Raw genomic sequence first — 27,970 nt, 5'->3', positions numbered from 1 at the left:
GTACTCTTTCAATATATGTAGTTATTATGTGTCATATTATGCTTTAATATAGCTACTTTAAAAATATATCAAATGTTTTTGAAAAATTGTTTTTAAATTGAAACTGGGGATTTCTGTTTGTTTTGAAACTCTTACTTTTTTTTTTAAGATTTTAATTGTTTGAAAGAGTGAGAGCACAAGCAGGGGGAGGGGCAGAAGGAGAGGTCAGAGGGAGAAGCAGACTCCCTGCTAAGCAGGGAACACAATGTGGGACCCAAATCTAGGACCCCTAGATCACGACCCAAGCCAAAGGCAGATTCCCCACCTTTAAAAATTATTTATCAAATTCTTATAATAGAATCATCTAATTAGTATGTATAAACAGTATATAAAGTATAATATATTAAAGTGATAGGAATATGGGGGGGGCAGTTCAAGATACTGAAAATTTTAAAAACAGGCAGGGTTACAGGCTGTATTTTGTTCTTTCAAGATCCTATATTGAAATCCTAACTCCTGATAGCTCCTGATATGACTGTATTTGGAGGTTCGTCTTTAAAGAGCTAATTAAGTTAAAATGAGGTTATTTGAGTGGGCTCTAATCCAATATGACTGATGTTTTAATAATAAGAAATTAGGACAGACACACACAGAGCAAAGACTATGTGAGGACACAAGGAAAAGATGGCCACTGACAAACCAAAGAGAGAGGCCATAACAGAAACCAGGCCTACTGGCACCATGCTCATATATTTCTAGATTCCAGAATTGTGAGAAAATTCTATTGTTGAAGTTACTCTGGCTCTGATACTTGTAGTGGTAACCTTAGCAAATTAATATAGGCAGGATTATAAAAAATTAAAACATCTAGAAATTAAATATATAGTTCCTAAGCTCATAACCTCGTAGGAGATCTTTAAAAGCAGTTTACACAGATTCCCTTTTCTTTTTATAGAGAAAATTAGTAAACTGTACAGTAGAACTGAGGAGTTCACTTGGATATTAAAAATATAAGGGAATTAAGGTTCATGGAAGATTGAATGAGAAGGTCCAACATATCCCTAATATGAGTTCCAAAAAAGAAAACTAGAGAGAATGAGAAATAGAACAATAAATGAAAATATAATCATAGAGAATTTTTCAGAATTGATTAAATACATACAGCTTCATATTCCAGAAGTTTAAGTCACAGTCAAAAGAAATAGATATATATCCATACCTAGATTCATGGGCTTGGACATACAGAACACAATAGACAAAGAGAAGTTTTTTAAAGCCATCAGAAAAGAAAACATGGATTAGTTACAATGAAAAAACCCTTGGGCTAAATGTGGACTTCATAACAGCAAAAATAGAATCAGAATTTGGTAAAATATTACCTTAAAAGTGCTATGAGAATATGTTGTAATTATTTTTAAAATAATAAAAGAAGAAAATTTATTGAAGAATAACCTAAAACAACATTGTCTAATGGAAATATAATATGTATCATAGATATAATTTAAAATTATCTAGGAGCCGTTTTTTTTTTTAATTTTTTATTTTTTATTAACATATAATGTATTAGCCCCAGGGGTACAGGTCTGTGAATCACTAGGTTTGCACAGTTCATAGCACATACCTTTCCCAATGTCCATAACCCCTCCACCGTCTCCCCCCACCCCAGCAACCCTCAGTTTGTTTTGTGAGATTAAGAATCTCTTATGGTTTGTCTCCCTCCTGATCCCGTCTTGTTTCATTTATTCTTTTCCTACCCCCAAATCCCCTACATTGTCTCTCAACTTCCTCATATCAGGGAGGTCATATGATAATTGTCTTTCTCTGATTGACTTATTTCGCTAAGCATAATATCCTCTAGTTCCATCCACGTCATTACAAATGGCAAGATTTCATTTCTTTTGATGGCTGCATAGTATTCCTATATATATATATATATATATATATATATATATATATATATCACATCTTCTTTATCCATTCATCTGTTGATGGACCTCTAGGTTCTTTCCTTAGTTTGGCTATTGTGGACATTGCTGCTATAAACATTCGGTTGCACGTGCCCCTTCAGATCATTACATTTGTATCTTTAGAGTAAATACCCAGTAGTGTGATTGCTGAGTCATAAGGTAGCTCTATTTTCAACTTTTTGAGGAACCTCCATACTGTTTTCCAGAGTGGTTGCACCAGCTTGCACTCCCACCAACAGTGTAGGAGGGTTCCCCTTTCTCTAGGAGCCATTTTTAAAAAGGTTTAAAAAGAAATAGATGTGATGGGGGGAGGAGGGTTGGGAGGGGGGAGTGGGGTTATGGACATTGGGGAGGGTATGTGCTATGGTGAGTGCTGTGAAGTGTGTAAACCTGCCGATTCACAGACCTGTACCCCTGGGGATAAAAATATATTATATGTTTATAAAAAATAAAATTAAAAAAAAAATAAAATCTTAAAAAAATAAATAAATAAAAAGAAAAAGAAAAAAAGAAATAGATGAAGTTAATTTTACTGTATTTAATCTATTAAAATATTCTAATATGTAGTCAATATAAAAAAGTATTAATAAGATGTACACTTATTTATACTAATTTAAAATCTATTTTATATTCATAACCCATCTCAATATACTCTAAATTTCATCAAGAATATTTAGGTCTTATGAAATGTATTGATGAAAAAGTATATTTACATACTCAAGCTGTTCCAAGCATACTTTAAGCAGTTTCCCAATAACTGATTAAATATTCATTCTTAAATTTATTTATTTTTTTAAGTAGACTCCATGACCAGCATGGAGTCCAACACAGGGCTTGAACACATGACCCTGAGATCAAGAAGTCACTTAACCAACTGAGCCACGCAGATGCACTTTCATTTTAAAATTTAAAATATATGTGAAATTCAGTTTCTCACTTATGTTAGGCACATTTCCAGTTCTTAAAAGCGGTATGTGGGTAATCGCTACTGTACCAGAATGTGCAAATAGAATTTAATGTCCTCTTAAACTGGCAAAACAAAAGCATTTTCATGAAAAAGTGAATATTTACCATCAATGAAACATCATTGAAGAAACTACTAAAAGATGCATTTCCAGAAGAAGGAAATTTAACCCAGAAGGAAGAAGAAGGCTTAACAAAGGAATGATAAGCACAGCAATTAGCTAACTTGATGGCAAATCTAAATAAGCATTGTCTATATTAAAACATCAGGAAAGATGATGTCAAATTTAAATTTACAGATAATATTTAGGTAAATGATAGGAGCTTAAAGGCCTGACTTATGGGAATGATAGGTTTATTGACTTTAGAGCTTGCATAATAATATCTTCAAAATTTGTGAGATAATCAGAAAACAAAAAGAGAAATGTGCAGGCGTGCCTGGGTGGTTCAGTGGGTTAGGCCTCTGCCTTCGACCCAGGTCATGATCTCAGGGTCCTAGGATCGAGCCCCACATCTGGCTTTCTGCTCAGCAGGGAGGCTGCTTCCCCCTCTCTGCTTGCCTCTCTGCCTACTTTTGATCTCTCTCTCTGCCAAATAAATAAAATCTTAAAAAAAAAGAGAGAGAGAGAGAGAAATGTGCAACTTCCAATCTGGTAGAACCAATGAGGAATAAATAACTGAACTCAGCCTTGAGAAGAGAGACAAAGCACTGAACTTCAAACTGATTTCTTGGTTGGTTGGTTTTATAAGCCTTTGTAGTAAATATAGAAAGTTTTTATGGATTAAAATCTTTTGAGTAAATCTTTGTACAGTCTATGCAGCTTTTAAAAGACCAAATCCTAACTAGTCTCTTCATATTACATTCCTAATTATCTACAATCATAATTTTCTTGATTAACAGGGTGTATCAGTTGTCTGACAAGCCACATCTTGCCCTGTCTTTATAAAGCCACAATGAACAGGTCCTTCAAGTTAAGTGTGTTTGAACCAGACAACATTACCCCATTTCTCTCCCTGGAAACAAACCATAAAACATGAAATTAGTATCTAGCATTCTTAAAATGAATAATGTCAGTTGCTTAACAAGTGTATAAAGCACTTGTAGTAAACCACGCCTCCCCCTCATAAATACACAGTCAATACACTGTTTTGATTTGAAATTTTTTTCGCTCGAGATGTGACAGACCATTTTACAAATTTAAAGAGTCATACATTTTTTAAAAATTTGCTTGACAGAGGGCATGTGATAGAGCACAAACAGAGGGAGAGGGTGAAGCAGGCTCCCCCACTGAGCAGGGAGCCCAACATGGGGCTAAATCCTAGGACCCTGGGATCATGATCTGAGCCAAAAGCAGATATTCAACTAACTACAGGTCATTCTTTCTAGCCTCATCCTGTGCTGATAAAAAGAATTTTACTCACAATAAGTATTGTTTGAATTTCATATTTAAGGATTTTTTTTTTTTAAATATTGAGGTATCATGTATGTAGTAAGGAGTGTTTTGCTTTTTTCTTTTTAATAACTGGAAGTTTGTACTTCTTAATCCACCTCACCTACTTAATAAAGAGCATTATTGTTAATTGTACAGCCTGATGAATTATATGAAAGCACACACCCATATAACTACCACCCAGATCAAGATATAGAACCTGGGAGGTCTCCCTCACGCTCCTTCCTTTCAGTTCTCCTTCTTCCTTCTCCTCCGCCTCCTCCTTCTTTGATTATAGCTGAGACACAGTGTTACATAGTTTCAGGTATACAACACAGCGATTCAACTTCTGTATATGTTATGCTGTGCTCAGCACAAATGTAGCTACCATCTTTTGTCATACAACCCTCTTATAATATTTATTAATTTGGGGGGGAAGAGAAAGAGAGCCTGTGGTGTGGGGGAAGGGCAGAGGGTGAGGGAGAGAGAGAGACTCTCAAGCCGGCTCCACACCCAACATAGAGCTCAATCTCATAATCCTAAAATCATGATCTGAGCCAAAACCAAGACTTCCGCGTTTAACCGACTAAGCCACATAAGTGCCCCTACAATATTATTAACTGTATTACCTATGCTGTGCCTTTTATTCCCATAACTTATTCATTCCATAACTGGAAACCTATATCTCCCACTTCCCTTCACTCGTTTTTCCTACCCTCCACCCTCTCCCTTTTGGCAGCCATTGGTTTGTTCTCTGTGTGTATAGATATGATTCTGCTTTTTTATTATTTATTTACTTGATTTTAGATTCCACATATGAGTAAAATCTTACGGTATTTGTCTTTCTCTTTCAGACTTACTTAGCATAATTCCCTCTAGGTCCATTCATGTTATCACAAATGGCAAGATCTCATCCTTTTTTGTGACTTGTAATATTCCTGTGTGTGTGTGTGTGTGTGTTTGTGTGTGTGTGTGTGTACCACATCTTCCTTATCCATTTGTCTGTCAATGGACACTGAGGTTAATTCCATATCTTGGTTATTGTAAATAATGCTGTAATAAACATAGAGCTGCATGTATCTTTTTTGAATTTTTTTTGTTTTGTTTTGTTTGGGTAAATACCCAGTAGTGATATTACTGGATCATATATTTCTGTTTTTAATTTTTTTTTTTTTTTTTTTTTTTATTCATTTGACAGATAGAGATCACAAGTAGGTAGAGAGACAGGCAGAGAGAGAGGAGGAAGCAGGCTCCCCGCTGAGCAGAGAGCCCGATGTGGGGCTCGATCCCAGGACCCTGGGATCATGACCCGAGCCGAAGGCAGAGGCTTTAACCCGCTGAGCCACCCAGGCGCCCCTCTGTTTTTAATTTTTTTTGAGGAAACTCCACACTGTTTTTCACAGTGGCTGCACCAGTTTACATTCCTACCAATAACGCACAGTTTTCCCTTTTCTCCGTATCCTCACCAACACTTATTTCTTGTCTTTTTGATTTTAGCCATTCTGACAGGTATAAGATGATATCTAGTTGTAGTTTTGATTTGCATTTCCCTGATGATTAGTGATGTTGAACATCTTTTCATGTGTCTGTTGGCCATCTGTATGTCTTTGGTAAGATGTCTTTTCAGGTCCTCTCTCCATTTCTTATTTTTATTTTTTATTCATTTTTTATTTTTAAAGATGTTATTTATTTATTTATCAGAGAGAAAGAGCATAGCAGGGTGGGTGGCAAGTAGAGGAAGGAGCATGACCTAAGCCGAAGGCAGATGCTTAACCAACTGAACCTCTTATGCATCCAGCTCTGTCCATTTTTTAATCAGATTGTTTGGTTTTTTGGTGTTGAGTTGTGTAACTCGTTTCATATTTTGGATCTTAATCTGTTATTGGCTATATCATTTGCAAATATCTTCTGTTCAGAAGGTTGCCTTTTTATTTGTTGATGGTTTCCTTCGCTGTGCAAAAACTTTTTTTTTTTTTTTTTTAAGATTTCATTTCTTTATTTGAGAGAGAGTCAGAGAGGGAGAGCACAAGGGGGGAGGGGTCAGAGAGAGGAGCAAGGAGCCCAGCAGATGTCCAGCTTGATCCGGGGACTCAAGGATAATGACCTGAGCCAAAGACAGACATTTAACTGACTGAGCCACACACGCACCCCAAAAGCTTTTTATATTGATGCAATCCCAGTAGTTTATTTTTGTTTTTTGTTTTCCTTTCCTGAGGAGACATAAGTAGAAAAACGTTGCTATAGCTTATGTCAAAGAAATTATTCCCTATGATCTCTTCTATGAGTTTTATGGTTTCAGGTCTCACACTTAGGTCTTTAATCCATTTTGAGTTTATTTTTGTGTGTGGTGTGAGAAGGTGGTCCACCTTCATTCTTCTGCATGTAGCTGTCCAGTTTTCCCAACACCATTTGTTGAAGAGACTGTCTTCCCCCATTGGTATAGTCTTGTCTCCTTTGTTGTATATTATTTGGCCATATACATGTGCGTTTCTTTGTTTTCCTAGTTAATTCTTGACTACCAAGAATAATCATTATTATGACCTGTTACATAGATAAATTTTGCTTGATTTTAAACATCATATAAATAGAATCATACAATGTAAACTGTTTTGTGTCTCAATTCTTTTACTTAACATTCTGAGATTCATCCACATTATATGACCAAGCTTTTTAAAGAAAATGTTTTATGATTACTTCTCTATATTCTCAACTACAGAAATTAAAAGGGAGCTTTATGCTTCCTATCATTTAGTAACCAGTTAAGATCGTTGCCTTTTGGGTGATGTGTATCAGTCATGTTTTACATTTTTACAAGAAATGTGTCCTAATATTTCTTTTTGGACAGTGGAATCATTTGCCATTCAAACAAGCCTCCTTCTCCCATTTCTCTTCAGAAGGACAAACTCTTGAAAATGTAAATAGGATGGGGTATCTGAAGAGCAGCAGAAAATAGCATTAGTAATCACAAAAATATTTTTCATAAATAGCTTCAGATCATGGTCATGTGGAATCATGTTGTCATAATTAAAGTCAATTTCTCTCTGGCAAAAAAAGTTTCTCTCTGTACTTCCTTTTTCTAGAAATTGAAAATATAAACTAATCTTCATTAACTTTTTCATCCAGTTCTTAAAAAATGAAATAAATGCCAGTCATCCTTAATATTTTTTGTTTTTCAGCTATTGTATAAATTCCAGGTCCTCGAAAGTAAAGAGAAGTTGCTGAGTTCATTCTTGAAAATTTGTAATCTTTTTCCTCCAGTGTTATTCAGATAGCAGTAGTGGGAAAAGATGTTTTTTAGGTACTTGAAAATGTGTTGGAGGGAGAAAAATAAAACTTGTTTTATAAATGGCCTTTAATTTAAAATTTATTTCTGTTGCTGATTACCTTGGTTATAGTTTAATTTGTCTGACAAAATGTAATGCAGCCACTGCATAATCTACAGAGGCTGTCAGGAAGATGCTGGGAAGCAGTAGAAATGCCTTTGAAAGGGGCGCCTGGGTTGCTCAGTTGTTAAGCGTCTACCTTCGGCTCAGGTCATGATCTCAGGGTCCTGGGATCAAGACCCTCATCCAGGTCCCTTCTCCATGGGAGCCTGCTTCTCGCTTTTCCACTCCCCCTGCTGTGTTCCTTCTCTCGCTGTCTCTCTGTCAAATAAATAAAATCTTTAAAAAAAAAAAAATGCCAATGCTTTAAGAAGTTTGGCACTGGGTTCCAAAATATAACCAAGTTTTGAAATAGACTTTACCATTCAAGATGAGCATTGTCACAACTCCTTGATTGGGTTGGTTAAATAAGATATGATTGGCATATTTTCAGCAAGAAACCACTTTCAAGCAAATTTGTCATTTAGAAGTCTGCAGCGTAAAAGATTTCATATATGGGAAATAGTTTTGTTCTTGACATTTGGACTCTCCTTCAGGAAATAAAATTTGTTGTTAGTCCCAGTGTCTTTTCTAAATACAAGTTGTATATGTAAGGATACATGCATATATCAGACAAGGTAGGAGATCAGAGGTGCTCGCTGCAAGGCCTGAAGAGGTACAACATAGATATTCCCTGGATTTGTAGAAAGGGGCAAAGAAGCAAAATGCAAGGAAGAAATGAAACAAGATGGAATCAGGAGGGAGACAAACCATAAGAGACTCTTAATTAACTCACAAAACAAACTGAAGGTTGCTGGGGGGCGGGAGGGGATGGGATAGGGTAGTTAGGTTACGGCTATTGGGGAGGGTATGTGCTATGGTGAGTGTTATGAAATGAGTAAGCTGATGATTCACAGACCTGTACCCCTGGGGCAAATAATACATTATATGTTAATAAAAATATTTTTTTTTTAAAAAGCAAAATGCATAGGAAGTTCATTTGTAGTTTTCTTTACTTTGGGGACAAGAAAGAAAAAACCAAATGAAGATCATTTGATTAGGTGAGTAAGGCAACTTATTTCTTTCTTTCTTTTTTTTTTTTTTTTTTTTAAAGATTTTATTCATTTCATTTGACAGACAGAGATCACAAGTAGGCAGAGGCAGGCAGAGAGAGAGAGGAGGAAGCAGGCTCCCTGCCAAGCAGAGAGCCTGATGCGGGGCTCGATCCCAGGACGCTGGGATCATGACCTGAGCCGAAAGCAGAGGCTTTAACCCACTGAGCCACCCAGGCGCCCCAGGCAACTTATTTCTAGATGCACAGTGGGATCTTCAGTTTGGTGCCATTTATCCAGCTCCTTCCTTATAAATAGAGAAGAACTATCTAGGTCTTACTTCTAGTCTAAAATTATTTCTGACAGGCATTCTGCTTTTCTAATACAAAATGACTTTATTATAATTTGAATAAAACACTCTCGTTTGCCATATCTCTTGAAAAATGCCTCTTTTGTGGCTTTATAAACTGAAAAAAAAAATTAAGCATTAGGGGAGAATATAAACTCGTACATACTCTCCATCTCCTGATGTTCTTACAGTCCGTTAATTGACGTAGAAATGAAACAAGTACAAGGTCAAGAAGCAACTTAATTGAGCTATGATACCATTTTACTGACCCTCTTAAGGGTAATAGTTCTTTTATGTGTGTCAGCTCAACTGGTATAGGTATCTGAATCTCCAGGAAACTTTTAGAAAATACTGTGCAGAATCCTGTGCCCTGTCTCCAAAATTCACACCAAAATTCCGAGACTTAGGACACTAGGAGACAGGAGGCTTGTGTTACCTCAATCTAAGGCAGATCCTTTGTAAATTCAAAGTTTGTTTCAATATTCTGATTAACTAAGCTGACACTTCTTTTGACTCATACTTAGAATAACTGATAATAATAAAGATTCAAGAATAGAATAAAGTAGGGGCGCCTGGGTGGCTCAATGGGTTAAAGCCTCTGCCTTCGGCTCAGGTCATGATCCCAGGATCCTGGGATCGAGCCCCGCGTCCGGCTTTCTGCTTGGCAGAGAGCCTGCTTCCCTTCCTCTCTCTCTGCCTGTCTCTCTGCTTACTTGTGATCTCTGTCTGACAAATAAATAAATAAAATTAAAAAAAAAAAAAAAAGAATAGAATAAAGTATAATCCCTCAGTGAATAATTTAAACTACGTGGTATTGAAAGAAAACTTTGTTTTCCTTCATAATGAAGCTCCAAAATAACCTTTTTTTGTGACTGGCAAAATATAAATTGGCAAATTATTGTCATAGCAGAGCAGGACGGAAGGACACCTTTAAAAGACTGTGAACCTGTGGTTAAGTGTTGGAATTGTAAACAAATTCATTTTTTTTTTTTTTTCAAATATTGCAATTACCTCATTGTAATTGCTTTGTACCTGATCTTTAAGAAATTCAGGGTTGCTTGGGTGGCTCAGTCAGTTAAGCGTCTGCCTTCAGCTCAGGTCCTGATCCCATGGTGCTGGAATCAAGTCCCACATTGGGCTCCTTGCTCAGCAGGGTGCCTGCTTCTGCCTCTGCTTGCTGTTCTCCCTGCTTGTGCTCACTCTCTTGATCTCTCTCTTCCTCTGACAAATAAATAAATAAAATCTTTTTAAAAAATTTCATAGTTAATATCCTTAAAACACTTCCATTCTAGAAGAAACGTATGAAAGCAGAGTTACAAAAGCATTTTGTTCAGTATTTTGGTGTATGATTTTTAGGTGTGCAGTTTTTATTGATGAGTCCAAAGAAAGGGGAGGAACTTAATATATGAAGAGAATAAAGTAGACAACTTCCTCAGAATATGATACGAATGAAAGAAGACGTGAAAGGAACTGCTGCTATTTCTTTCATGCTCTTTGGATTGGGTGGCCAAGAAAGTTTGCTGAAGTAGAGAGAAAATTCATAGGGACCTGGTTCCTTGTGTATTCATATTATCTAGCCGTATAAGCCCTGTTGCTTTTAATAATTATAACCAATTCAGTTTTACTAATATAGATTGCCTATATACCTCTTTTTAAAATTCAGATCTCTTTGATGTTCTCTTAACAAGATGCACGGTTTGGAATTACCTCAAGAATCTTGCAAGTGCATAAACAAAACAAAACTACTAGAAGCCTAATTGATCAGATGCCATACCAAGATTCCAGTGGTTGTGGTTTGGATAAGTGGCTTGCATGTGTTCAGTGTTTAAAAGCAGAAAAGAAAAAGAATGTGTATATTAGTGTGAGTAAATGTCATCATGAAGAAAAAAAATGCCTTTTTTTCCTATTGTAGTCAAGAAAAGCTCATAAAATACATCAATTTGGAGGGCATGTCTGCATAATTTCATTTTATCAGCATGCTATCACTTCTATTACAAATAAAAATTTTTAAAACTGTATGTTGATAACATAGTTGATATGTGTACATCCCAGATAAACATCTTCATCTAATAATTTATGTCATGCCTAAAGATAATCACTAGGTACAGTAAAACACCAGTTTCACATGAATAGTTAGTAAGTACAAACTGGATGATTATAAAATTGTAAACTAGTTTTTCTAAATTTGGTAACATTGCTAACTAGGAATACAATATAATAAATAGAACACTTATAGAAGGTACATTCCCCCAAGGAATTAAAGAAAAAATAATATTTTAGAATGCTTAATACTTTAAATTATCCGTATTTCTAATATGACTTCTAGATACTAGATGTCAAAAAGTTCCTAAAAATCTAATTTGATCTATTCTTCTGAAATTTACAGTACCTTTTATATATGGTATGCTCCTTGTGTTCCATTCCATGTGGGGAGGAGCTAAGTAGGAGATTGAGGATGAACTTAAATACAGTGAGTTTTCTTAGATGTACTGTCTACATGTGGTATCTTCAAAGAAAAGACATTAAATAGTAACAGCAACCACTGTTGTCTGTGCGCTGCCAAAGAGAGCATAATAGCCACTACTTTTGTATTGTACTTACTGTGTGCCAGGAACAGTTCCAAGGGCTTTTTCCATGAATCCTCACAACAACCTAACCTATCAGATGAGGAAGTCGAGGCAAAGAGAGGCTAGGTAACTTATTTAAGATCACAGTATAAGCTATAAAAGTCAAACCTAGGATATTAACCCAGGGATGCTGGCATCCGTCTGAAGTCCTAATCATTATACTGTACTTCCTCTCTCTCTCTTTTTAATTTTTAAAGATTTATTTATTTGAGAGAGAGAAATAGATGTCTTAATTCCAATTATTTACACTTTTTTTTTTTTTTCAAAATAAGATTGCTATTTTATTCTGATCCATGTCAGAGAAACTGAAGTTTTAAACCAGTAGTAACAATTTATGAGGAATCAACAAATTTTGAATTGGGAATCGATCTGTAGCATAGCCTATAATTCCTAGTGAATCTTAAATAATTTATCACAGGGGCGCCTGGGTGGCTCAGTGGGTTAAGCCGCTGCCTTCGGCTCAGGTCATGATCTCAGGGTCCTGGGATCGAGTCCCGCATTGGGCTCTCTGCTCAGCCAAGAGCCTGCTTCTCTCTCTCTCTCTCTTTCTCTCTCTGTCCGCCTCTCTGCCTACTTGTGATCTCTGTCAAATAAATAAAAAAAATATTAAAAAAAAATAATTTATCACAAAGTTTTACTAATCAAGTAAAAGTTCAAACATTCTGAACCGATTTTTTTATGCATTGTTATACCAGATGATTTATTTAACACTATATATGTTTGTATATACATACGAACTGAATTTTTGAGAATTGTGTATTAAGAGTGACTTCATCAAATCTTTTGGAGTTTGGAACAGTGGCCACTGCATAAATTTTTGACAAGCACTCTAATAGAACATATGGAATAGGAGGACTACAATTTCTGTATATATACTTAAATAGGCAAAGGGATATTTCAGGCCAAAATGATGTCATTATTCTAAGTCTTTAGATGATTTCTGTTTAGTTCTCTTATCGTGTTTGTTACCGGTCATGGTCATTGCCCTAATCTTTATACCATAATTGGAAGGCCAAAAAATAAAATGAAGGAGACAATAAAAAGTAAACTCTTCTGGAAAAACAGTATGGTGGGGCACCTGGGTGGCTCAGTCGGTTAAGCATCCGACTCCTGATTTTGGCTCAGGTCATGATCTCAGGGTTGTGAGATGGAGCCCCATGTCAGAGTCCATGAACAGCTTGGAGTCTGCTTGAGATTCTCTCTTTCCCTCTCTCTGTACCTCCCCTTCTACCCTTCCCCTCACTTGTACTCACCCACAGGTCTGTGCTCTCTCCCAAATAAATAAACTAAATCTTTAAAAAAAATTAATTTTAATATAAGCATGGCTATGGGACTTATTTTAAGGGAATATTGGAAAGAAGATCTGAGTAAGATATTTCTTTGCATATCAGATTTTTGTTTATTTCTAACTTTGCCTCTCGCCACTTGTTTAAGCAACTTTTTCTGTGGAATGTTGGTAAAAGTCTATAAATAGAATCATTTAACTACTGGAATCAGTTCACATCTGATTTACTGTTTCATAATAATAGCATTCTTGAGGATAATCATCACACAAGTAAAACACAGGACATCAAATTACAAGCTTCTGGAATTCCATTTTTAAATATTCTTTTGTTAGCATTCTGTGAAGGATTTTGCATGCATTTGCTTTAAATTCTTCCCTTGTAGTTAGACAAGGACAGTGAATTATACTGATTTGAGCCACTACTCTAAATTTCCTCACTTGTAGGTTTGCATAACCCTTTACAACTATTGAAAAATATATTTTGTGGTTTGACTGTTCTCTAAAGAATCTAATACTAAATGTCGTACGTGTGTGTTTTGGGTATTTGACAGCAATGCAGTTTGTTGTTGCAGCTGCTTTAGCTCTATTTCCAGACCTTTAAAAATCACATTTGAAAACAATGAAAATATCTGTCATTTCTTTATGTGTGTGTGTTTTCTAGTAAGTGAAAATATGACCCGCCTTGGTGATTTTGTTTCTCACTGCTCTCTACCATTTCTCTGCCCAAAGATCTTGCTGTTCCTTGTACAAACTTAATAATTTCCTGACCACATGTCTTTGCTTTGGCTGTTTCTTTTCTTGGAATCTCCCTCTTAACCATGAACCATGGTCAAATCTTACTCATATTAAAGGGCCACATATAAAAAAAAGGAAATTAATTCTTTCTTCATTGTAGTTGAAGTAATTATGCTGTCCTCTAAACTCCCTTTTGTGTTCTTTTTTCTCTCTTAGATACCTTATGCTTTCTATCTTGTATTTATTCATAAATACACTTTATCTCCCCAGTAGTACTGTACTACAGTAGTACTGTAGGCTCTCTGAGCAAATGACTTGTCATGTTGGGAAGGTTGTGTTTAAATATGAATACTGTTTATAAAAACAGTATATATAAATACTGTATATAAACTGTATATAAAAACAGTATATAATAATACTGTTTATAATATATAATAACCTTAGATATTCAGTAAAAACAAACAAACACAAAGCTGTGGTATAAAGTACAATTTGAATGATAAAAGGTCTTGCCAGAGGACCAATAGTTTTGCTGACCTTGGTTGTGCTGGTAAATAAATCTCTTAATATTGTAGTGCTAAGCAATTATGGATTACCTTCACCTTCAGTTTCTGTTCTGTGCTACCCTGTCAAGGATGGGGTAGGGTTAGTCTGTGGCCTCGAATGAGGAAGAGAAGTGTAGCAAGCTCTTTTCTGGTCTAAGTGGACACCAGCACCCAATATGGCAAGACAGGACATAGCCTTTAGATGTCTGAGTGGGATTTATGCCTCTCCATTAGCTGTGATTTCCTATTATTTATAAATTCAAGTGGTAACAAGTATACAAAAAAATCATAATTCTATCCCCAAATAAGTCTGACAGGAATCAGAAATGAGAGTTAAAACCCTAGCCTCCTCTCTTAGATTTAGGATTAGATACTGGGGAATGGCATAGAAAGGCTAATAAAAAGAATCATTTAAAATAGTGGGGGTGGAGATTGGCAGTGATGAGTGAAAGAAGTGTGAGAGGGAGATTGTAGCACCATGCGTGCACAGATGCCCAAAAGAAGAACAACCTGCGGAAAAAAACTGACAAGGAGCCATTAGTCTTAATGTTGGAGTATGTTCTAACATTAAGGGTATGGTCCTTGCCCTTGATTTCTTTTCTATCTGAACTCATTTTTTGCTGAGCTCATCCAGGCACAAGACTTTGAATACCGTCTATTAGGCCATTAACCCCCCAAATGTATCTCCAGTTCAGACCTTCCTCCCAAATTCCAACCCACCTGCCTACTGATACCCCCATTTGAATATCTAATAGTTACCTTAAACATAGTAGGTCCCAAAGTAAAGTTCTGATTCCTACCAACACCTCCCAACCCCTACTTCTGCAACCCGTGCTCTAACTCAGTTGAAGACACTCCATTCTTCCCATTACTGAGACCAAAATCTTGGAGTCATCCTGATTCTTCTCATTCTCTTGCTTCACATCCAGTTTTTCAGGAATTCTGTTGTCGCTACCTCTAAAAAACATTCGGGTCCCAACAGGTTCTCACCACTCCTACGACCACTATGTGGTTCCAGGCCATCATCATCTCATACCAGATATTAGTAGGTGGCCTTCCTTATTGGTCTCCTAATGTTTGTTCCGTTTTATTGCTAATTTGAAAGGAATTGATTGTAGACAGTTTTATAATATCTGTGACATGGAAAATATCAGTATTTCGAATAGGATTGTTAGGCAAGGAAAATACTGTTCTGCCCTGTTTGAGTTCTCTTTCATTAGACTGTGTAATATTTATGCATGAAATACCCAAGAAGAAGCTTTTAACAGAAAATGTGTAAAGTGGCTATGAGAGACAATATACTTAGGCTTTACCAGCTGTGATGACTCATTAAAACATATTTTACCATAAGAATTGCGGGCCATGTTTTTAGCTGCCTGATGTGTGATCCGGTGGGACTATAAGGACCACTGGTCTGTGACTCAGCTTCAGTGTAACAGGAGATGTGCTCACTGATGAAAGGATACATTCAAACTCGTTTTTCTTCCTTGACACAGTTACTAAAGACATGTTTCAGATTCATAAAAAATACAGGAGAACATATAATTGTCTTTTTAATCTTCAGAAAAGTAATGAATTTTAATAGTTTACTTTTTATTAACATAAGTCAAATTCTGGTTAAAAAGTCAGAAAGGATGAATAATTCCATTCTAATAAAAGTTGTTTTCAGGAAAGCATAGATACTGTAGTATGTTTAACAAATTGTACCTTTGACTTTGGTCAGTTTCTTAGACGTAGAGAGATACCAGTAGAGCCTGCTGGGCTGAGAAAGAGTGGCACCAGCAGCCACAGACCTTTTGTGACTCCCCTCTAGCAGTTTCTTGAGTCCATAATCCAGGTCATGTAGCAGTTACCTTAAAACATAGATTAGTTTCCTTTTGCAATGGGAGGACAGAATAAATTACCTCTAATAAGTCTATTTTGTTGAGCCTAATGTATACTTTTACTTTTGCGAGCAGGCCTGCTGAAATCGAAGGAGAGAGAGAGAGAGTGTGTGTGGTGTTGTTGTTGTTGTTTTGTTTTGTTTTTGATACTCTCTTAAACATGTGCTATTAGGCACCCATACATGCAAACATTAAAACAAAAAAATGTTAGAGACCCCAATGGTCACACTTGGTAGTACAGAAGCTGTCTGAAATTCTGGCAAAATAATGAACAAATGCAAACAAGACAAATCTGAATTCAGACAAATATCTATTTTGATGCAAAACGAGAGACATTCTCTATAGTTGAAACCTTACTAAGTCCAAATCTGATGAATTATCAAAGGAATTATTTTCTGTGTTTCAGAACGATAGTCTAAATGAGGAAATCTTAACATAGGGTCCATGAGTGGGCTGTAAGGAGATCCTTGAATCTCTTTTGTATGCAGTTTTATATTTATCTATATCCTCAAAAAAAGAGACCGTATTTTTCACCAAATCCTCAAAAGAATCCGTGATTCCCCCCCTCCCAAAGCTTAAGGAACCACTCGATCCTTATGCTCATCTATATCACTGTGGTCAAGTTTTTGAACCAAATTTAATTCTTATGACTGACAGTGAAAATTTTCTATTTCTGCTCTCCAAGGTTTATCATCTAAGTTTTAAAAGGGTAAGCCAAATCAAGCTGATGTTGTTAATAATGCTAGCAATAGTAGATACATGAAACCCATTCTCTTTGTAGCATGTTGCTTTGGTGTATGTTAACATGTTAACATAAATATGAGTAAGTTGGGATAGTCATTTAAATGATCTATACTGCGATTATAATTTTAAACAGGTTTTTTTTTTTCTCCTTTATATTCTTTGTGATTACAAACCAGTAAGCATAGCTGATCCTGCTGCCCTTGGTTTCATCATTTCTCCGTGGTCTCTGCTGTTGCTGCCATCCGGTAGTGTGTCGTTTACAGATGAAAATATTTCCAATCAGGACCTTCGTGCATTCACCGCACCAGAGGTTCTTCAAAATCAGTCACTGACTTCTCTTTCAGATGTTGAAAAGGTAATTCTTAAATATTCTTGCTTGATTTTTTGTTTTTGTTTTTTGTTTTTTTAGTGGAGTAGGAAATGTAAAAGGCACCGGGCTAACCTACCTCAACCCTCTGAAAAAACAGCCATTGAATTTTAAATAATTATGTATTCAAGAAGTTCACATTATTTTGTGTAAGAATCCAAAGTAGTTTTATAAAAATTTATGGATTGAAGAAAACATTTTTAAAATGTGAGCTGTAATTAATTCTGTTTAAAGATATTTATTAAATGCCTGCTGTGTATAAAGAACTGTGCTTGTGAGAAAAATGCAAAAATAACTATAAATTGATCCTGATCAGCATACCTGGGTGGCTCAGTCAGTTAAGCATCCGACTCTTAATCTCCGCTCAGGTCTCAATATTCAGGTCATGAGTTCAGGCTCCGTACTGGGCTCTGCACTGATTGTAGAGCCTACTTTAAAAAAAAAAAGAAGAAGAAGAAGAAGAAAATTGATCCTGATTAATGTGTATAAAACAATCTGTAGGGGTGCCTGGGTGGCTCAGTGGGTTAAGGCCTCTGCCTTCGGCTCGGGTCGTGATCCCGGGGTCCTGGGATCGAGCCCCGCATCGGGCTCTCTGCTCAGCGGGGAGCCTGCTTCCTCCCCTCTCTCTGCCTGCCTCTCTGCCTACTTGTGATCTCTGTCTGTCAAATAAGTGAAATCTTTAAAAAAAAAAAAACAATCTGTAATATATGGATTGAAATAAATGCTGTATACAGGGGTAGAGTATATTAGGATGCTGGAGAAGAGCAATTTTTGGCTTAGAATGATAATTACAGAAAAGGTAGCATTTGTATTGGACTAAGAAGAATGAATAGAATTTAGAAAAGTAAAAATAGGTAGAAATGAGCATTACACTCAAGGTTATTACTACATGCAATGATAAGAGGTAAGAAATTGCCCACTGTAATAGGGAAATATTTAGTTAGACCAGTTAGGCTAGGAAGGCTGTGGATAAAAAGAAGGAAGCTATTTGATCAGAATAAAGAAAACTTTGAATGTCAGACCTTGAGACTTTCTTCTGAGTCATATTTTTAAGACAGTGACATAGTGTGATTTGTGATTTTAGAGGGTATGTTTACAAAAGTGGATAACTAGGTAAGATGAAAGATTGTATAGGAATTGGATTATATAGGAATCTGTACAATATATAGAATCTATACTGCACACACAAATAAGAGAATGTATAGGAACTGAACTGTATAGAAATCTAACTGAGGTGTTTTAATAATGGGGGGAAGAACTGAAAATCAAGTCATGCCTTGGAAATGTAAAGGCATGGATGAAGGGGATACAATGGAAGTGAAGCTAGCAAAGTTTGACAGTTCATTTGATGGAACAATTAAGGAAAATTTATGAGAGAAATATGCAGTCTGATGATGGCAATACCATTGACATCAGATCTAATCAGGCTGTGAAAAAAATAGATAGTGTGCAGCTCACTGTGGTAATTTAGATATGGAACTTGGAGAATTCAGAATTGGGTATGAATATCATTTCCCATACATTATTCCACGTTAAGTGTAAAAATTAACCTAATATTTTCTAATAGTAAAATTATTAAATGAAAAAGTATGTGCATTTTACTTGAAAGAGTTATTTATTTGAGAGAGCAGGAGCCAGAGGAGGGGCAAAGGGAGAGAATCATCAAAGAGACATCCCGCCACGCAGAGAGCCCATCACAAGGCACAATCCCAGGACCCTGAGATCATGACCTGAGCCGAAGCCAGATATTTGACCAACTGAGCCACCCAGGGGCCCCAGGATCTCTAAATCTTAATTGAGGTTCAAGATATTTACAAACCAATGAAATAGCATATTAAGTTTTGCATGTCTGAGCACTTTTGAAGAACAGTGTCCATAACTTTATCAGACTCTCAAGTGGATCTGGTGACCTCAGAAAAATGAAGAAAAACTGCAATAAAGCCATGCCTACCTTACTTTTAAAAATTTCTATTGAATTTCACTAGGGTTTTTTTCTAATTATGAAAAGTTTTGCACAAGTGTTCATGAATTCTTTAAAGTATTGAAAATCCACAATAAAAGAAAAAAGTGCTTAGTTGAAATTTCAGGTGTACAAGTGCTTTTCATTTGCTGAAGGCTTTCCCATTTTGCCCCATGATGTCAAGATACCCAAACTAGTAAACTGTCCTGTGTTTAGGTACTGTTACAGCACATGTTTGGGAAAGTGATTTGACACCTATCTATTACTAGGCTAAGTACTTAGGAGCAGGGATGGATGGGTGTGGGATTGTTGCCATTACTATGTTAAAATAGGGTTGATTTCTTTTTTTTGTTTTGTTTTTTCAAGTGGTTGCGCAAATTTATTTCTTATTTATTTATTTTTACAAATTTAAATTTACATTAGGAATGTGTCAAAATTCAATTTGCTTTGCATCCTTTTCAACAATTGGTTGAAATACTGCCATGTTAATCATCAAAGAAATGCAAATATATATGCAATGATTTTTTACTATATATTATATATAAATAAATGTAAGTGCATTTCCTTGATGATCAGTGTATCTTTTCATATGCTCAGTGGCCACTCAAATATTCTTTTTTTAAATTTTATTTTATTTTTTAATTTAATTTTATTTTTTTTCAGTGTTCCAAGATTTATTGTTTATGCACCATACCCAGTGCTCAATGCAATATGTGCCCTCCTTAATACACACCACCAGGCTCACCCAACCATCCCTCTCCCCTCCAAAACCTTCAGTTTATTTCGCAAATGATACTATAGACAAAGGGCTGATATCCAAGATCTATAAAGAACTCCTCAAACTCAACACACACAAAACAGATAATCATGTGAAAAAATGGGCAGTAGAGTTGATTTCTTAGTGCATCTAATTGGAACTCCTAGTTTACTCATGCTTCAAAACCGCCAGTGTAATTCTAAGTGTAAAGAAAATCAAAGGCAATTTTCTTGATCCATTCCTGTTTGCAATATAAATATAAGCAAAGGTCAGAGGAATAGTCCTATATTCTAGTATTCTTTTTTTGGTGGGAGTGGGGTGCAAAAGAACATATATCTATTTGACGACTAATGGCCAATAAATTCATGGAAACTAATTTGATATTGTTAGTATGGAAATTAAAATTAAAAATCACCACTCTAATATTCTGATTTTAATGGGGAAGGGGTGTACTGAAAAAGAGGATGGTAACTGCATTTCATGACTTCTATGAGTTAAGGATATGTCATTAACTAGCATTCAATACATGCGTACTGTTATTTTTAAAAATAATACTCAATGCCTAGCACAGTATTGTGAATAATAATGAGTGCTTAGTAAGACCTTGATGCATAAAAATGTTCTCTTTATTCAATGGAACTTGTTTGGAAACTGTATATGTTTGGAAAAAACTTACTTCAGTACCAGCTCTATAAATAGGCACTTTCATTTATTTGCCTTAAAATTTTACTTTTCAAGATAACATGCCTCTTTAAAACTACACAGGTTTATACAGGTCACACCAAGCTTTTGATCCTCTGGCTTTTCTGTTTTACTTGGTAATTGTTCACTTCCTGCTTGTATAGCACATGATGTGCTTAATTGGGCAGTTCTTTTGAAATCAGTTTGATGGGATTGGAACCTGAATCACATTCTTGTTTTGATTTGTCTTCAAGAATATTGATATGCCCCAGGGATTTGTACTATATCCCTGATAAACCAAAGGAATCTTCATTTTTAAGTGTTCGTTTCCACCAACTTGCTGTCTAAATGTCAGGAAATATGGTTGCTACTATCTTTGTGCTTCTTGAATATCAAGGGTCATTTTTGTAAGAACAACACTGGACTTCTCCAACCCTAGCAGTAGCCTCAACTGAATTTGTCAAAAAAATACCTGGGGCACCTGGCTGGCTCAGTCCATGGAGCACGTGACTCTTGATCTCACAGCTCTAAGTTCAAGCTCCACATTGAGTGTAGAGATTACTTAAAAATAAAATCTTTAAAAAAAAAAAAGACCAAATTCCCTTATGCATATTATAATTTATTTACTTTATATTAAATCTTATTAATGCATCCTTTTCCCCCCTCCTTCCCATTTGTCTATTCATTCATCCATAAATTTGACAAGTATACTTGTTACATGATGGGCACTATGCAAATCACTAAAACAAACAAGCAAACAAACAAACAAACTCCAGGACTGTCTAGTACCAGAGTCTAATATGAAGTAAAATCATTAATTTGAACATTTTAAATGCTGGGGTTGTGGAGATAATCTATGTCACACCCACTAGGACGGCTACCAACAAAAGAACAAAAAATAGCAAGTGTTATCAAGGATGCAGAGACAAAAGAACTTTTATGCACTGTTTTTAGTTATGTAAAATGGTGTGACCATTATGGAAAACAGTATGGACATCCCTGTGTGATTCCTGTGTAATCCAACAATCTAACTTCTGGTTGTATATCCAAAAGAATTCAAAGCAAGGTCTTGAAGAGATAGTTGCATACCCACATTCATTGCAGTATTATTCTTAATACCTCAGAAGAAGCAACTGAAATGTTCATTGATGGATGAATGGATAAAGAAAATGTGGCGTACACACCCAACAGAATATTATGCAACCTCTAAAAAGAAGGAAATCCTATCACAGGCTACAACATGGGTAACCCTTTGGACATAATGCTCAGCAAATAAGCCAGTCACACAAAGACAAATACCGTATGATTATACTCCTGTGACATATCTAAAGTAGACAGACCATAGAAACAGGAAGTAGAAACGTGATTACCCAGGGCTGGTGAAAGAGGGATGGAGAAATTTGTGTTTAGTGGATATAGAGTTTCAGTTTTGCAAGATGAAGAAGTTTGAGAGTTCTGGTATACAACAATATAAATATAACTTGTCTAGTCTGTTCTTTAAGCTATAGTCAGTACAATTTTGAAACCCCATGTCTGATCTTATCCTTTTGCTGCTTAAAATTATTCAGATTCTCTGTTTCCCTTGAATAAACTCTAGACTCCGTACCATGGCCTTTGAGTGTGTACTGCGCAAGCATTCTCTCTGAGCACACTTTTTCCCAAGCTCTAAGCTTCAGCCGTTCTGGACTTCAATGTCTTGGATGTGCTAAGTGCTTTATTTTTTTCTTAGCCTTTGCAATTCCTTTCCTTCAGCCTCCAATACTCTTTCATGCCATCTCAGCTCTTGTCTCATCCCCTCATTGCCTGGCTAACATTTCCTGTAGATCTAAAGCTTTCTTTTACACGAATTCTACTCTCTGTATACTGTCTTGTACATCGCATTCTTTTTTTTTTTTTTAAGATTATTTATTTATTTATTTGACAGAGAGAGATCACAAGTAGGCAGAGAGGCAGGCAGAGGGAGAGGAAGGGAAGCAGGCTCCCTGCTGAGCAGAGAGCCCAATGCGGGACTCGATCCCAGGACCCTGAGATCATGACCCGAGCCGAAGGCAGCGGCTTAACCCACTGAGCCACCCAGGCACCCCACATCGCATTATCTTGTCTTGTTTACTATAGCAGAAGGTTTGAGATGGAAGGGACCCTGCCTGTCCTACTCATTGTTATTTCCCATCTGCTCTATTCAGCATCTTATGGGAACCTGTTAGAAAAGCAAGTTCTCAGACCCCACACCAGATCTACTAAATCAGAGATCCTAGACGTAGGACCCTCTGTGTCTATGTTTTACCGGATGATACTGATCTGTGTTGAAGCTGGAGAACTGTTGGTCTATGCCATATCTGCCACTTAGTGGCCCTGAAAATTTGTTGAATGAGTAGAAACAACTCAGGATTTTTTTCACCCAAAGCTACTTATGCTTTGTTGCTGTTAAATGCATAGCCACAAAGTGCCAAGGGGTTTTGCTAAAAGGAACTATGTAGCACACATAAAGCAGTTCTTACTTCTTCACAGAGATCACTGGGTGGGAGGTATCTGCATATCAGACTGCAGTATCTTACCCAGTGACTTATGGGCAGTTAGATAAGTCTTCAAAGACTTAACATCTCCTCTTTAGAGAATGGATGTAGAGGTGGAAGAATACCTTCCATCTGTGAGCCTTCTCAGTGATGACTGTTTTCATTATTATCCCATTTTATTTTTCAACAAATATTTATCAAGTATGGGTTCTGAGTAAAATTTCTGGCTTTGTCACTTGAAAGATGTGTGACCCCATGCAATTTGTTTACCTTTCTATGGCTCAGGTGACTTATATGTAAAGGGATAATGATAGTACTTGCCTCATAGGGTTATTAGAAAGTTAAATAATACCTGTAAGTTACTTAAAACAATACCCAGCAGAGAGTAAACACCCACTAAATATTTCCGGTATATGTCAAGTGCTGTTCTAGGCCCTGGGATAGGGTAGTAAGTGGGACAAATTCCTTCCACTTACGGAGTTTACATTCCAGCCCATTATAACTATAAAGACAAATGAGGTATATTAACTAGCTCACTCAAGTGTCCTCTTACCCATGTCACATTTTCATTGTATCTTTATCTCTGGCTCCTCCCTTTTCACATATCTACTTAATTGCCTGAATTTCTTAAGTCCACTTTCCAAGTCTGACAGTTCTAGTCCTTTCCAACTCCAAAGGCCTGACAACCAGGAGAATTGATGTTTCAGTTCAAGTCCAAATCTCACTTCCTGTTTCACAGGAAAGAAGTAGAAGCAGTCAGGAGAAACTTCTCCTGGGATACCACTACCAGATTACTCACATAAATTCCCATCTTCTCTGTCTCCTTACCGTAGATGAACCATCGGTCCTCCTCCATAAAGCCAACTCCCTCATTTGTGCTTTCACTTCCACTCCTCCCACTTACTCAACAATCTTCTCCCAACAACCTCTGCTCTCTCCTGCAATTCCAGTTTTCTGTGTTGAATCACTCCTATGAGCATAAAAATGTACTATTATTTTTCTAAACTCAAGAAGCATACAAACAATGCAAAAATATCTTTTTTCACCCAGCTTCTTTCTCCTCCATTACTCCATTCTTTCTTACTAAGAAAAATGCTAATCAAAACTTCAGTGAAAAGAAAACCTTTCGTGAGATTTTTTTCTCTTTCTACATTTGCAAAAATCAGATCTTTGTAGCATATTCTATAGACAGGACTTGTGAAAAAAATCTCTTATATGTTGCCGGCAGAAATGTAAAATGGGTTTTTTATATCCCCAACTTCTGTGTAGGGAAATCCATCAATGTGTATCAAACTACAGATGACTTACTCTTCAATACATAATCTCAGAGAATCAATTCGAGAGATTGGAGAGAAATAGCTGCATATACAAAATGACATCACATATATCTCTTGTTAACTTAAAAATGCAAGTGTGGGGGCGCCTGGTTTGCTCAGTGGGTTAAAGCCTCTGCCTTCGGCTCGGGTCATGATCCCAGGGTCCTGGGATCAAGCCCCGCATCGGGCTCTCTGCTCAGCGGGGAGCCTGCTTCCTCCTCTCTCTCTGCCTGCCTCTCTGCCTCCTTGTGATCTCTGTCTGTCAAATAAATAAATAAATATTAAAAAAAATGCAAGTGTGGTGTAATTTTTAAAGCTTCTGACATTTATAAAAATATGTATTTGTGGGGCACCTGGCTGGCTCAGTCTATAAAGCATGCAAGTCTTGATCTTGGGCTAATGAGTTCAAGGCCCATATTTGGCATAGAGATTACTTAGTTTAAAAAAAGGGGCGGGGGGACAAAGTATATTTGCGTGAGTTTGCATAAAGAAACTTAAGTAAGAAGTAACAAAAATACTCCTAGATGATAGGCTGGGGAATTATGGGGAAAAATCTGTTGTGATAATTTCCATTCTTTTCTATTTTAAGCTCTCACATTTACATAAAATATGAAATGATAATTTTTCTCAAATCATGTGTTATACTTTATCTGGGACCAGAAAAAGTCATGAATATACAGTACTCACTAAATCGTGTTTTTTAGTACTTGCTAAAGTTTTAAATTTTATTTCGCCATAAAATGATTTTTAAAATTCTGTTCCTAGATCCATATTTATTCTCTTGGAATGACTTTGTACTGGGGGGCTGATCACGAAGTGCCTCAGAGCCAAGTAAGTCAAATTATCACATCTGTACATCTTTTTAGAAAGCTCTTCCTTATATTTTTATGTTCTACAGCATGTTATGAGTCATACCAGCATTCCTATGCTATTTGTTCACATTAATAATGTCATACTGTCAATTAAATTATAAAGTACTAAAGGCACTATTGTTCTCAGAATGTTCTTAGAATTATAGCAGTTACTATCTACATACAATTTAGTCTGTGAAGTGTAGTGGCCTCTTCAAAAATTATAGCAAGAGAAATGGGAGTCCACTGTATTTTTTCTAATGTAATGACTGATAAGAGGGATTCTAAATGTTGATGATTCATTCTTGAACTAAAGTGATAATGTTTTTTGATGCAGACACATAGGAATAGTAGTTCTAACTATGTCTCAAAATACAGTTTATACTTACTACATTTTTTTCCTTAATGCTTCAAAATCGTACTTCACTAAGCCTATGGCAACAGACACTGACATTAAAGCAACACTTTCTGAAGTTTTGGGTTCTGATGACCTTTGGGCTGTTTCTAGTTCTTATTTTCTAAAATAAGAGATTCCTGAAGACCCAATGTAAAAATAATAATAACTTGAAGTTGAAAATTTAAAAATAGCTATATTTCATCAAAGCAAAGATGTAACATACAGAATTACGTTTTATTTTAGGCATGTAGAAGTCAAAACCAAGAATAACTAGGTATAAGGGTTGTTTTGGTCTGTTTTATCAAATTAAGAAGTAATAGGCATTTTAGGCTTTTAGTCTAAAATTCAGACATCCTAAGATCCATGAGAGATGGATGACATCTTCAACTTGGTTTGGTCTCATTTTGTATCATGAAAAATACTGTGATTTACTCTCTCTCCTCAGTTCCAAGTTTATAAATATAGGTGAAAAAATTAAATTATTACTAATATTGGTGTCCTATATTGTACAACCTAACTTAGTGTAAAATGTGATCACAGCCTATGATTAATACTTTATACTCTTCAGAGAGCCAAAAATTAAGTAAATATCAATAATGTATAAATTGGAATGGAAGTATAAACTTTAACATATCTTGCTATCAGAAATCACAATATTTTACAAATATGTAATACCATTTCAGAAGTATTAAGCCCCTGTCTTGTGTCAGACACTGTACTAGACACTTGGAATGTAATGGCCCAGCCCTGTGGGGTACATCGATGAGTACAGGCATAAAAATAGCCAATTATAACAGTGTGTGAATGCTATGGTAGGAAAATGGGGGGTGCTGTGGAAAACCAGAGTTGGAGCCTCTAACTACACATTGAGGGTTAGGATGAGTTTACTGAAGGGCATTGCATCCAAGCTGAGATCTAAAGGATGACATAACACCCAAATGGATGAGAAGTGGAAAGGAAGGGTCACAGGAAGAGCATGCTTCATCAAAATGGTTGTACCGGTTTAAACTCCCACCAACAATGCTTTTCTCTTATCAGTACTTCAAATTTTCAGTCTTTTTCTTTTTAGCCTTTCTGTTGAGTTGTGTAGTGGCTCTTTTTTGGTTTTAATTGCATTTTTTAGTATACTTATTGGACATTTGGATAGAATATTCTACAAATATGTCACTAATTAAAAAATCTTATATTACAGTTTCTGTTTCACCAGCGTAAAGAGAACTTATATATAAATGATCTTAAGTCATGTAGTATTTGAAGTCTAAGTTATCATCAGTGTCAAATTATATTGAATATATTACATGTTTTTGATTGTTAGGAAATCATTTATTCACCCAAAATGTGCGTACACATTCACATTCACATAACTGCTTACCAAAAGACTTGAATAACTGAGGAATTCCATTTCTTTATCATACAAAAAAAAATAACAAAACACTGAGTTTTCTGTAATACTTCCTATCTTGGGAGAGTTATGTTAACCATCTTCTGCTAATAATTTTTTTGAGTTATGAAAATATATATATATATAAAATATATATGCTGCTAGACAAGGAGTTCCTTTCCTTCAAGTATTTGAAGTATGTTTGGTCTGGTTCCTCTGACTCCTGAAATAGCTTGTCTCATGTTAGAGAAGATTTACACACACTTTTCAAAGTGGCTTTTCCTTTCTTTATATTCAGCCTATCAAGCTTGGGGATCATCTCAACAGCATCCTGCTTGGAATGTGTGAAGACGTTATTTACGCTCGAGTTTCTGTTCGGACCGTTCTGGATGCTTGCAGTGCCCACATCAGAAATAGCAATTGTGCACCTTCATTTTCCTATGTGAAGCAGTTGGTAAAACTGGTTCTGGGAAATCTTTCTGGGGTAAGCTACAGTTTCAACTGGTACATATAGTCATATTTTAAAATTTAGCAGAACTCTCTTTAAAGATACTATAGGCAGCATTTTCTCAAGGAAGACTAGGAACAATACTTTAAATTCCTTGTTCTAATGTTAATTGTTCACTTGAAACAGGACTTAAAATTTAGAAGCCCAATGCAATAACTTAATCTCTTAGATTTCATGAGAATTTGTCCTTTTTTTAGAACATGTTAGAGCTGAAAATGTCTGCTCTTGCCTCCTTTCTTTTTTTTTTATTAAGTTATGTTAGTCCCCATACAGTATATCATTAGTTTTTGATGTAGTGTTCCATGATTCATTGTTTGT

The 27,970-nt window shown here is 36.0% G+C and overlaps 1 protein-coding gene across 1 annotated transcript in view; it reads left to right on the top strand.

Moving 5' to 3' along the window:
• LOC111155470 (protein tyrosine phosphatase, non-receptor type 13) overlaps window positions 1–27,970 on the top strand; it is a 212,861-nt gene that overhangs the window by 57,837 nt on the left and 127,054 nt on the right. Inside the window, exons 3-5 of the mRNA XM_022515639.1 lie at window positions 17,098–17,276; window positions 25,281–25,346; window positions 27,443–27,628. Coding sequence (XP_022371347.1) covers window positions 17,098–17,276; window positions 25,281–25,346; window positions 27,443–27,628 — 431 coding nt within the window. The remainder of the gene's footprint in view (window positions 1–17,097; window positions 17,277–25,280; window positions 25,347–27,442; window positions 27,629–27,970) is intronic.

This window comes from Enhydra lutris, unplaced genomic scaffold, assembly GCF_002288905.1.
Source record: "Enhydra lutris kenyoni isolate GAN:26980312 unplaced genomic scaffold, ASM228890v2 scaffoldscaffold3, whole genome shotgun sequence".
In the NCBI taxonomy this organism is placed as follows: domain Eukaryota; kingdom Metazoa; phylum Chordata; class Mammalia; order Carnivora; family Mustelidae; genus Enhydra; species Enhydra lutris.
The sequence above is the reverse complement of the archived record's forward strand: the minus strand, read 5'-3'. Positions and strand labels throughout refer to the sequence as shown.